Source organism: Triturus cristatus, chromosome 10 (genome assembly GCF_964204655.1).
Source record: "Triturus cristatus chromosome 10, aTriCri1.1, whole genome shotgun sequence".
NCBI classification, from domain to species: Eukaryota; Metazoa; Chordata; class Amphibia; order Caudata; family Salamandridae; genus Triturus; species Triturus cristatus.
In genome coordinates, this window is record NC_140593.1 from 1,239,534,411 (window position 1) to 1,239,547,840 (window position 13,430).

The 13,430-nt window shown below is 49.7% G+C and overlaps 1 protein-coding gene across 2 annotated transcripts in view; it reads left to right on the forward strand.

Moving 5' to 3' along the window:
• The window catches only part of MAGIX (MAGI family member, X-linked), a 463,247-nt gene that overhangs the window by 190,788 nt on the left and 259,029 nt on the right, over positions 1 to 13,430 (forward strand). For both annotated transcript variants that reach the window (XM_085629880.1, XM_085629879.1), the window contains exon 9: positions 5,750 to 6,787. In XM_085629880.1, coding sequence (XP_085486006.1) covers positions 5,750 to 6,787 — 1,038 coding nt within the window. The remainder of the gene's footprint in view (positions 1 to 5,749; positions 6,788 to 13,430) is intronic.

Consider the following 13,430-nt stretch of genomic DNA (forward strand, 5'->3'; position numbering starts at 1 on the left):
CTTGCCGCCCTTGCTTCTCATAAGCTCTATGATGGAAATGGGAGGCGTGCTGCCCTTGCTTCTCATAAGCTCTATGATGGAAATGGGAGGCGTGCTGCCCTCGCCTCTCCTAAGCTCTATGATGGAAATGGGAGGCTTGCTGCCCTTGCTTCTCATAAGCTCTATGATAGAAATTGGAGGCGTGCTGCCCTTGCTTCTCCTAAGCTCTATGATGGAAATGGGAGTCTTGCTGCCCTTGCTTCTCCTAAGCTCTATGATGGAAATGGGAGGCTTGCTGCCCTTGCTTCTCATAAGCTCTATGATAGAAATTGGAGGCGTGCTGCCCTTGCTTCTCCTAAGCTCTATGATGGAAATGGGAGGCTTGCCGCCCTTGCTTCTCCTACGCTCCATGATGGAAATGGGAGGCTTGCTGCCCTTGCTTCTCCTAAGCTCTATGATGGAAATGGGAGGCTTGCCGCCCTTGCTTCTCATAAGCTCTATGATGGAAATGGGAGGCGTGCTGCCCTTGCTTCTCCTAAGCTCTATGATGGAAATGGGAGGCGTGCTGCCCTTGCTTCTCATAAGCTCTATGATGGAAATGGGAGGCTTGCTGCCCTTGCTTCTCATAAGCTCTATGATGGAAATGGGAGGCGTGCTGCCCTTGCTTCTCCTAAGCTCTATGATGGAAATGGGAGGCTTGCCGCCCTTGCTTCTCCTAAGCTCTATGATGGAAATGGGAGGCTTGCTGCCCTCGCTTCTCCTACGCTCCATGATGGAAATGGGAGGCGTGCTGCCCTTGCTTCTCATAAGCTCTATGATGGAAATGGGAGGCGTGCTGCCCTTGCTTCTCCTAAGCTCTATGATGGAAATGGGAGGCGTGCTGCCCTTGCTTCTCCTAAGCTCTATGATGGAAATGGGAGGCTTGCCGCCCTTGCTTCTCCTAAGCTCTATGATGGAAATGGGAGGCTTGCCGCCCTTGCTTCTCCTAAGCTCTATGATGGAAATGGGAGGCGTGCTGCCCTTGCTTCTCCTAAGCTCTATGATGGAAATGGGAGGCGTGCTGCCCTTGCTTCTCCTAAGCTCTATGATGGAAATGGGAGGCTTGCCGCCCTTGCTTCTCCTAAGCTCTATGATGGAAATGGGAGGCTTGCTGCCCTTGCTTCTCCTAAGCTCTATGATGGAAATGGGAGGCGTGCTGCCCTTGCTTCTCCTAAGCTCTATGATGGAAATGGGAGGCGTGCTGCCCTTGCTTCTCCTAAGCTCCATGATGGAAATGGGAGGCTTGCTGCCCTTGCTTCTCCTAAGCTCTATGATGGAAATGGGAGGCTTGCCGCCCTTGCTTCTCATAAGCTCTATGATGGACTGTGACTTTTTGACCAGTTCTCCTGTCCAGGGGGCTTCTCCACGACAGAGAAATACCCGTAAAACACACTTAGGGGCTCATTTACAAGCCAATTGCGCCGCCCGCGCATCACTTTTCTTGACATTCGACAGAGCAGAGTGAAGCCCCATTTTTATGAGGCCCCCCAAAACCACTTTCTGAGGCTTTTCATGGCCTCGTAAATATGGAGAATGGCAAAGAAGCGCAAGTCGCTGCGTTGCCTTATTCTGCATCGAAGAGGCGTTCCATGGGTGTTGCGGTGGGTGTTCCCACGCAACACCCATGGATTTTAAAGCATTCCCAGAGTTACAAGGACTTGCAAACCTGGCAATGCATCAAAATCCTACGCGTCCTCATGAGACGCAGAATGCGGAGAAATAACGTTATTTCTGCTTGTTGTTTCCACTTTCTATGTGTGCCGCAGGATGCAGTACACATAGAAGGAGGGAAACGCCTCCATTTATTGCTTTGGTGCGCTTCTTGCACAAAAATATGAATTCCTACAACGCAGACACCCTTGCACCATGGCGCCATGGTGCCTGCGTTGGCGAATGGCAGGCAATTGTGCATCATTGCAGGGAAAGAGGACAGGAGTGCGCTGTATCTCATAGATACAAGCAGAAGGAACAAATGATGGACGGAATGCTGAACAATGCAAACATTCACCCCCGTCACGGAGATCTGGGTTTAATCCATCGTTCTTTTGCTCTCCACGCCACCCCAGTTTGGACCAAGCTGGGGCGCTGTAGCACGGATCTCATAGACACGGCGCATTCCCGCCCTTTTCTTGTGACGCAGGTGCTGTAGCACGGATCTCATAGACACGGCGCATTCCCGCCCTTTTCTTGTGACGCAGGCTCTAGCACGGATCTCATAGATACGGCGCATTCCCGCCCTTTTCTTGTGACGCAGGCGCTGTAGCACGGATCTCATAGATACAGCGCATTCCCGCCCTTTTCTTGTGACGCAGGTGCTGTAGCACGGATCTCATAGATACGGCGCATTCCCGCCCTTTTCTTGTGACGCAGGTGCTGTAGCACGGATCTCATAGATACGGCGCATTCCCGCCCTTTTCTTGTGACGCAGGTGCTGTAGCACGGATCTCATAGACACGGCGCATTCCCGCCCTTTTCTTGTGACGCAGGCTCTAGCACGGATCTCATAGATACGGCGCATTCCCGCCCTTTTCTTGTGACGCAGGCGCTGTAGCACGGATCTCATAGATACAGCGCATTCCCGCCCTTTTCTTGTGACGCAGGTGCTGTAGCACGGATCTCATAGATACGGCGCATTCCCGCCCTTTTCTTGTGACGCAGGTGCTGTAGCACGGATCTCATAGATACGGCCCATTCCCGCCCTTTTCTTGTGACGCAGGTGCTGTAGCACGGATCTCATAGATACGGCGCATTCCCGCCCTTTTCCTGTGACGCAGGCGCTGTAGCACAGATCTCATAGATACGGCGCATTTCCGCCCTTTTCCTGTGACGCAGGCGCTGTAGCACAGATCTCATAGATACGGCGCATTTCCGCCCTTTTCTTGTGACGCAGGTGCTGTAGCACGGATCTTATAGATACGGCGCATTCCCGCCCTTTTCTTGTGACGCAGGTGCTGTAGCACGGATCTCATAGATACGGCGCATTCCCGCCCTTTTCTTGTGACGCAGGCGCTGTAGCACAGATCTCATAGATACGGCGCATTCCCACCCTTTTCCTGTGACGCAGGTGCTGTAGCACGGATCTCATAGATACGGCGCATTCCCGCCCTTTTCTTGTGACGCAGGCGCTGTAGCACGGATCTCATAGATACGGCGCATTCCCGCCCTTTTCTTGTGACGCAGGCGCTGTAGCACGGATCTCATAGATACGGCGCATTCCCGCCCTTTTCTTGTGACGCAGGCGCTGTAGCACGGCTCTCATAGATACGGCGCATTCCCGCCCTATTCTTGTGACGCAGGCTCTAGCACGGATCTCATAGATACGGCGCATTCCCGCCCTTTTCTTGTGACGCAGGCGCTGTAGCACGGATCTCATAGATACGGCGCATTCCCGCCCTTTTCTTGTGACGCAGGCGCTGTAGCACGGATCTCATAGATACGGCGCATTCCCGCCCTTTTCTTGTGACGCAGGGGCTGTAGCACGGACCTCATAGATACGGCGCATTCCCGCCCTTTTCTTGTGATGCAGGCTCTAGCACGGATCTCATGGATACGGCGCATTCCCGCCCTTTTCTTGTGACGCAGGCGCTGTAGCACGGACCTCATAGATACGGCGCATTCCCGCCCTTTTCTTGTGACGCAGGCTCTAGCACGGATCTCATAGATACGGCGCATTCCCGCCCTTTTCTTGTGACGGAGGCGCTGTAGCACGGATCTCATAGATACGGCGCATTCCCGCCCTTTTCTTGTGACGCAGGCGCTGTAGCATGGATCTCATAGATACGGCGCATTCCCACCCTTTTCTTGTGACGCAGGCTCTAGCACGGATCTCATAGATACGGCGCATTCCCGCCCTTTTCTTGTGACGCAGGTGCTGTAGCACGGATCTCATAGATACGGCGCATTCCCGCCCTTTTCTTGTGACGCAGGTGCTGTAGCACGGATCTCATAGATACGGCGCATTCCCGCCCTTTTCTTGTGACGCAGGCGCTGTAGCACGGATCTCATAGATACAGCGCATTCCTGCCCTTTTCTTGTGACGCAGGCTCTAGCACGGATCTCATAGATACGGCGCATTCCCACCCTTTTCTTGTGACGTAGGGGCTGTAGCACGGATCTCATAGATACGGCGCATTCCTGCCCTTTTCTTGTGACGCAGGCTCTAGCACGGATCTCATAGATACGGCGCATTCCCGACCTTTTCTTGTGACGCAGGCGCTGTAGCACGGATCTCATAGATACGGCGCATTCCCGCCCTTTTCTTGTGACGCAGGCGCTGTAGCACGGATCTCATAGATACGGCGCATTCCCGCCCTTTTCTTGTGACGCAGGTGCTGTAGCACGGATCTCATAGATACGGCGCATTCCCGCCCTTTTCTTGTGACGCAGGCCAGCACAGCAAAGTGACTTGCTGCGCTGCGTCAACATTTTTGAAATGACCTCTTAGTTTGGCCAAATGTGGCTCCAGGCTGCTTTTTCTGCTTTCTACCAGGATCAGCTCATTTTCTTTGCTGGGTCGCCGGAGCTGGGACGCCTTGTCGCCGGGTGTGGGTACTGGTAAGGCTTGCAGAAGAGCAGCCAGGGCTGGAGGTGTGTGGTGACCTGAGCACAAGTGCTGCAGTACCAGCCATATGTTCCCTTCTCAAGACTAATAACTAGTTACTTCCAAAACAATGTATAGAACAGTGCGAGCATATTTATGCACTACGCAGACATGTATCTCTGACCATTTCAATAATATTACATGTATGTGCATTTGGGTGTATATATGGGTCCATGCCTTGCATAGAGATATGACTACGGATAAAGTCAATACATAGGTATACACTCATTTTTTATATGAGAAAAATGAAAAGAGAAACCGTCCACGTTTTCCTTTTCCGCCCACTCTCGGACCCATCCCAAACCTTACCGACTTCAGTGGACCCCGGACATCCTTCCAAGCGCGTCTCTCTTTCGACCGACTCTTCGCACGTGTCCGGCACTCCCAGCAACATCGCACGTCTTCCCTTTATTCATCCACTTTAATTAATCAATCTTTCTTTAGAACCTTACATACATGAACTCTCACCAGCACAAACTTACAAAAACTAACCCTACAAGAAAAAGAAAGCACCTGACACTGACCTCTCACCGGTTCGCTTCTAACCTTGTGTTCCAGCGTAGCGTGCTACTCACTGGAAAGTGCTTCAATACTTTGTCTGGGGTAGTAAGCGCTATATAAAGACAATTTACAATTACAATGGGGATGACATGTTATCATACATCATAACACGCACCTTTTCTAGCAGTGCTAGTGCGTAATGGTGCCTTCTGAACCCCTTTTTGCCCTATAAACTGTAGATTCCATCCACGTGTAATGGTTATGGATCCGCGTTCTGGGGTTGTGCACTGTATCGTGTGAAACTGTTATGTAGAAGTACATGTTCGATGTTGGGATGGATGCATGGCCAGAGTGGGAGTTAAGGTGAACTGAGCAAAGCCAGGGAGGGACCAGCCCATCGTGACTCCGGAAATCCTAGGTGCTGGCCGTGCGGTTCACAAACATCGCACTTCTGTGGTGAGAGTGCAATGGACCAGATCGCACACTGGTAAGAGGTGATTGCCATGCCATGCCGTTCACCCACAGTGCGGGCAGATCATGGCACTGTCATTAGACCCCACCCCATCCCATTTCTGCTCCATGTATATGGTGAGTGTACTTCTAGTGTTTTTTTTTGTTTGTATCTTCCAGCTTTGAGGGTCCCTGTGCCCCCGACGATACCATTGCCTGATGTGGCAACAACCTCCCTGTCCCACACCGCCAGTCACAGGCCTCACCTGCTCAAAACTGTTGTGGAAGATGAAACGGCTCCCAGCAAGGGTCCACCATGCCTGCAATCTCCTGGTGCCACAACTCGAGGCCGGGAAGGAAAGGACGGCCGCATGGTGGATCAGGGGTCCTCCAAGATGGTCAGGGCTCCCACCGAGGGAGGAGCCCCCAGGACTCAGGCCACCCAACGTGAAGGTCGCAGCTCAGGTGGAGACAAGGAACAGAACAGAGGCCACAAGCTATGCGCTCAGCGCGGCAGGCCGGTGATGGCAAGACCCTCCCAGCACCTTCTGGAGTCTTCTGAGGGATGGGCTGCCCCAGAAGATGTCATCAAGGCTACCAGCTTCATGGACCCAGTGCCCTGCGACCTCGTGCTGTGCCAGAAGAGCCTGCAAGACCTGGTTCAGGTGTCAAGGCAGACTCTAGCACTCACCTCCCTGGGGACAGTGGACCCCATCCCTTCACCGACCTGCAGTCCAGCCACTGGACGACGTATGGCAGCCCCCATGTCCTCCTCAAACTCCAGTCCAGCCACCGGTCCAGGGACGGCAGCCCCCATGTCCTCCTCAAACTCCAGCCCAGCCACCAGCTCTAGGACGGCAGCTCCCATGTCCTCCTCAAACTCCAGTCCAGCCACCGGCCCAGGGACAGCAGCCCACAACTACTCATCAAACTCTAGTCCAATCACCGGCCCGATACCAGTGGCTCCTCATCCCTCATCAGACTCCAGTCCAGTCACCGGGCTGACACCAATGGCTCCTCATTCCTCCTCAGACTCCAGTCCAGTCACCTGCCCGACACCTGTGGCGCCTCGTCCCTTACCAACTCGCAATCAGGTCACAGGTCTGGCAGACAGGCCGCACCGGCCATCCAGGCTGGCCGAAGTGGAGCTGGAACGGAAGGAGCGTGAAGGCTTTGGCTTCGTCATCATCAGTGAAATTCCCGCCTCTGGAAAAGAAGGTGAGAGCGGCACACACTGTGAGTACATGATGGGTAATCTCTGAGTAGAGAAGTTGAAGTGTGAGCATATTTAAAGTCAGATGTGAGTACAAGAGGTCAGATATAGATATACGAGAGGTCAGTTGTAAGTACACAAGATGTCAGGTGTGAGTACTTGAAGTTATAAGTGCTCAAAAGGTTGGTGTGAGTACTTGAAGTTATAAGTGCTCGAAAGGTTGGTGTGAGTACTTGAAGTTATAAGTGCTCAAAAGGTGGGTGTGAGTACTTGAAGTTATAAGTGCTCGAAAGGTCGGGTGTGGGTACTTGAACTTATAAGTGCTCGAAAGGTCGGGTGTGAGTACTTGAAGTTATAAGTGCTCAAAAGGTTGGTGTGAGTACTTGAAGTTATAAGTGCTCAAAAGGTGGGTGTGAGTACTTGAAGTTATAAGAGCTCGAAAGGTTGGGTGTGGGTACTTGAAGTTATAAGAGCTCGAAAGGTTGGGTGTGGGTACTTGAACTTATAAGTGCTCGAAAGGCCGGGCGTGAGTACTTGAAATGATAAATGCTCGAAATGTCGGGTGTGAGTACTTGCAGTTATAAGTGCTCGAAAGGTAGGGTGTGAGTACTTGAAGTTATAAGTGCTTAAAATGTCGGTTGTGACTACTTGAAGTTATAAGTGGTCGAAAGTTCGGGTGTGAGTACTTGAAGTTATAAGTGCTCGAATGGTCGGGTGTGAGTACTTGAAGTTATAAGTACTTGAAAGGTCGGTGTGAGTACTTGAAGTTATAAGTGCTCGAAATGTCGATGTGAGTACTTGAAGTTATAAGTGCTCGAAAGTACTTGAAGTTATAAGTGCTCGAAAGGTCGGTGTGAGTACTTGAAGTTATAAGTGCTTGAAAGGTCGGTGTGAGTACTTGAAGTTATAAGTGCTCGAAAGGTTGGTGTGAGTACTTGAAGTTATAAGTGCTCGAAAGGTCAGATGTGAGTACTTGAAGTTAGCCGCAAATACCCTAGCGATCGGGTGTGAATGCACAAATCTTTGCCACAAGTACTCAGTTGAATTTTTGAATACACAAGTTGTCTTATCTGAGCACTCTTTTTGTTTTAGAACTCAGGTATGACTACATGTAGGGCTAAAAGTTCCTGCCACTGTGAAACTAATTGCAATGTATTTTAATATATTTTAAATAATGTTATTTTTACCACACAATTTTAGTTATTAGTACTGTACCATTATTTTATTTAGTTCTATATTTATTAAATATAAACAATAAATGTATATTAATATTTAGTATCAAATATTTGTACAAATGTTTCCTAAGTTTAATAAGCTTGCTTACTTTCCCCTGTGCTTTACCATGTGGAGATCTCCAATATGACTGATTGAAATGTAAAAAAGTTTATTAAACTTGAAAAAAGTTTTAAAAATATGTTTATGTTAAATATTAATGTAAATTAATTTTATATATTTATTTTAAATGTATAACTAGATACAAAAATAATTATTATTTTCTGCTACATTTTGAAATAGATATTTAATTAATGTAAATATATTAAATTAAAATTATTTTTCCCAAGTTTAAAATAAAAAATACGTTCTCACCTAAAGTACAAAAATATTTTGTACTATCCACTAATAATTATTAAAAATGTCATTTAATTATATTTAATAAAATGTATTCTTACATTCATTTTTTAATGCAAAAAGTCATTCAAATATTTTATAATTAAATTAATTGGGGAGGGGGTGTATCCTTATGGCTAGAGAGGTTGACCTCGAAGCTGGGGAACCGGGTTCGAGTCTCAGGAATGACGCTCAACATCCTGTGATTCTGAGAAAATCACTTAATCTCCCCGTGCCAACCACAATGAATGTGCCCATCTGTAACAAAACTGGTGCTCATGTAAAGCGTTGTAGTTCACGCTATATAAAAAAACTCCCCCTTCAAAAAATTGGTGTATGTACCATTTTCTATATTTTTTTACTTTAAATTAAATGTGTTGATACGTTTAACTATTTAAAAGATTTGATCTAATTTAATATTATTTCCTACATCAATTATTTTCAATGGGAGGGTGTTGCACTACCAGTGGTTGGCCATGTGTGGTAGTGGCTACTGAACTGGGTGCATAAGGTTTCAGGCACTCGTATAGAAATCACAAAAAAGTATCTACCAATACAATTATTTATAGCGGTGCATTCAGAATGGGAAGATGCACCCTACTTCCCCATTTATCAATCGAGGATTGAAGAAGAGAATGCACAAAGTTCGAAGCACATGGTGCTTAACCTCTTCAGCGCTGCGCGGATTCCCGCGCGGTGCTGAAAGATCTGAGTGCGGGCGGGGCCATGACGGAACGGTTCCGTCATAAGCACAGCCCAACCGACGTGCATGACGGAACCGTTCCGTCATCGGCGTCGAAGAGGTTAAATCAGTTACGGTGTAGTACAGTGATAGAGTATCATAACACAATGACAGAATTCAGTATCTTCTTGTGTGTTACTTTTATTCCATCCACTTATTTTAGCCTTAGCCAACGCGTTTCGTTGCTTGGGGGTGTCACCCCTACGACTTCCTCAGGGCTTTGGTCTCAATGCGGTCGAATATATAGACCTCCTAAAACCAATGTCGATTAGAATGTCAAACGTTCAAACTTTCAGCATAAACCAACGTTCTGCGTAGATATGTCAAAATCCAGTAGTGGAATCGACAGAATATAGTCCTCCTCCAATTGGCTATCAAACTTGTCGAATGTATATGATATGTAAAATCAATCCCCGGAAGAATAAATAAGCTCCCGAATTGTCAGGCCCCAATTGAGGGAACCCTGATGCCGTGATTATCGGTGATGTGTGGTACTAGACTTACTTCAGCTGTGAACTGGAGTAATTTACTAGAGTTTACGTCCCTTTTGGCTTTAGTAACTATAGAAGTGAAGCTTGTGAATAGCAAGGGGCTTACTTGTTTGTGAGTGAGTACGCATCCCACTGTAAACCCCTCATCTGACCTTCCCTTAGCCCCTCCTTACTTGTCCTAAAGCCCTTCCTGTTAGACCTGGCACCTTGGTGTGAGTCTCCCTTCCACTTTTTGTCGCTGTGCCTCATGTGTTTTGCTGGTGTTGGCCGCTCAGAGCACTGTGCCACTGCCAACCAGTGCCACAGTGCAAGTGCTCCCTGTATAAAATGTATATGTTGGTTGGATTCCATGATTGGCTTATTTGGTTTACTGTCAGACCCCAGTAAAGTGCACCAGGGGTGCCAGGGGGTGTAAATACGAATGCCGCTGGTGGGCTTGCAGCACTGGTTGTGCCACCCACAGAAGCGTCCTGGTAAAATGTGTCTAGGTCTGCCACTGCAGAACCTGCGTGCAGTCTGGTGCTGTCATGCTGACTGGCAAGTGCACCCACTTGCCAGTCCCTAAACCTTCCCTTAACTTCATGTTAGTCACCCCTCTGGTAGGCCCAAGGGCAGGGTGCATTGTAAGCATAAAGTAGGACAAGCCCTGATGTGTGTGGCATGTCCTAATAGTGAATTACAGCCATTTTCGTTTTTCACTATTGTAAGGCTACCTGCTCTCCATAGGCCAGAATGGGCTGTTAGAATTGTTCCATCCTATGATCCTAACAGACCCAGGGAACATGGTAGAAAATCGAGTTTAGTATGCCTGAACTCAGAATAATAAAATACATCTTTTAGCAAAGTTTATTTTAATGTTCTGTTTTTGCAAATGCCACTTTTAGAAAGTTAACATTTGCTTGCCTAACCATTTCAGCCCGCCTCTGCGCTGATGTGTATCTGCTGTCTGGCTTGTGTGAGTGACAGGGCTGGGGAATCCCAGATGGGCAGGGCTAGGTAGCCTGGTGGTGAATAGAGAGATCGACATATAGATGGGTGGGAGGAGTACACCTGGACTCTGAATAGGGCTGTGCTCTGCCACCACAATGCTGGCTCCGCCCCCATGCGGAGCGTCTTATGACTCTGCCCTGCACACTGAAAGAAGAAGCCTGCATCATGTCAACAAAGTGCTCAGAAACCGGACCGAACTAGGCAAGGGCCCCCCTGGCCTGCAAGAACAAAAGAAATGGCGTATAAATGTAGGAGCCCTGCTCCTAAGAAATCAGATCCTGCTACAAGACGAACCTCTGCCTGAGGGGAAGGAACCGGGAAAGCTGTAGGAGGAGTACTGTCCCTGACCTGGGGGATTGGCCTGCAGTGGTTGCCTTGCTGCTGAAGGAGAGGAGAAAGATTGCTGACAAACTTCATTTCCACTTGTGCTGTTTAAGATCTCCAAGGGCTTGTGACTGAGCTTGCCCCCTGAACGAAGTCCCAGGACCAGTGGACTTCACCGCCGTTTTCCCCGTAATCCTGAAGCGAACTGCTGTGTACGCCTCGATGATCGAAGCGTACCCCCCCTGGAAGCCTGCACCAAGCTGTCCGGCCCGAACAACGTGACTAGGGCCCCCCTACGAACCGTAGTTCGCAACGCAAAGGCAGGTATCGTCCGGCCTAAGCGATGCGACTAACAGGCCCCTACGAGCTGTAGCTCGCACTGTAACAAAAGGACTGTGAACCGTACTTGCTTCCATCCCCTACTGTAGGAGAGTAGGGTCTGCTATCCTATGGTCACCCCAAATGTTTGCTTTTTGCTTCACTGGTTTTTGACATATTGAGGCTGTGGGCCTGCCAATCAGACCCCCAGCCTGCTGTTCTCTCTACTAAATTAAAACTATGCACCCTAGGTGCATAACCCATTGGAAGTGGATCACCCTGTCAGCCCCTGTACCAGTGTACACTAGGTACCCAGGGCATTGGTGTACCCAAGGCCTGCCAGGGGCTGCATTATGTATTATGCCACCCCAGGCCTGGCCTAACAATTTGACACAACTGGCTGATCACTCAGCTGGGGTAAGTTGGTGTAATCACCTCTTACTAAGGTGTAGTATACCTATACCTAACCTTAAATGGGACACCTGGTAACCTATAAGTCACTCCTATGGCAGGCCTTAACAATCCTGAAGGCAGAGTGCTTGGTTCCATGTGAGATGGTGCTCTGGCATGAGCTGAGCCTGTCTGCAGTGGTCGGAACAACTTCCTTCTACTGTTTCCAGATATCGTCATACCATATACTCTTAAGTGCATTATGAACCTCGCGGTTAAATGCTATCTTTGGTTTGGCTTTATCAAAACATGTCGAGTAAGGTGTCATACGAATTGGAATACTAACCCCTCGCCAATTCTGGCGACGGGGTTAGCATTCCACCCTTCTAGAGGGACACGACATGTACAGTACCTGAAACCCGGGTAAAATCAGACATAGCCTCAGCTCCACAAAATGGATGCTGCCACCACAGACACAAGTCTGCCCTCCTGCTGCTGGGAGTCCTTCCAGCTTGGGAGGTGTGGACAAAGGGTTTCCTGCCAGGGGAGGTGCGTGCACCACCCCAGACAGGATTTTGTGTATTGGTCAGGTAGGGCTTGAAAGAAACCAGACATGCCTGTGGCTCACAAGGAGCCTCGGTGCATATGCCAGTTCAAACCGGTCCTGGGGCACACCAGTCCCGGGCCTGGGGCGAGCTGGACAAAGGATTGGGGGTGTAACCACCCCCCTTCCTGGTCCCACCCATAGGGAGGGACCTAGCAGGTAGTCCGGCCCCTAGAATCCGCTTAAAGGTAGGAGCTGTGTCCTAAGACTTCAGACATCCTGGAATCAACTTAACACTAAGAAGAAGACGGGAACTTCGACGCTCTGCTGCACAGAGGACTGAAGCCAATCTCCCCTGTGGTCAGGGAGTGACCACCTTGCTAACGCAAGCACCATCCAGCGAATCAACGTCTGCTTTGCCGCCACCTCCCGCCGGAGCCCGAGCCCAGAGACTGACAAGACCTGGACCTCCAGACCTCTCACCGCCCGATCCACAGTCCCTGAAAAGAAGAGACCCGTGGAGGCACCGAGACACGTGGAGCCAGCCATCTTGAAATGACCACGACAAGCTGACAAGTGCAACAACCGAGGCTCCCTCCAAGTTGTGCTTTGGGATCTGAGAAGCCCAACCCTCGAGCAGCATCTGCACCAAAGGTGAGCCCTCCAGCATCTCCACGATCTGCGTGGGGCCCTTCTGCATTTTGCCACTTGACGCGCCTAACCGGTTGCTGGCCCGCTGGCTAGTAGCCATCTTGGTGACGAACTTCAAGAAATACACCACTGGTCTGGTTGCTCCAGACTGGCCCTTGCTCCCCTCCAAAGGAGCAGCCCTTCTGACCTTGCTGGTCAGAACCATCAGCTTATTTCATCTCCTACAACAATTGCTTTTGCCAAGGCTTGTTTGCTTCGATCAAGTCGCCGACACCGCCGACAGCGAGAGCCTGCGTGGGACAGCTCGTGAACCGACTCCTGGACGTCGTCGACCTCCAGGGACCACGTGGCTGCAGAGACAAGCTACACCTTTCTTCCTGTTTGCACCCGACATAGCCTGGTACCCACCTGGTGCCACGCCGGTCACTGGCTAGTGACTGTGAACACTGTCCCCTCTGCTTACAGGTCTTCAACATCTCCGATCCACTCTTGGATCCACTGCATCTCTCCCGGACCGACCGCCTGCAGCATCTGTGTCTTCAGGCTCCACGGAACAGATAGAAGAAACCTGACGCACTTCGAGGCCTATG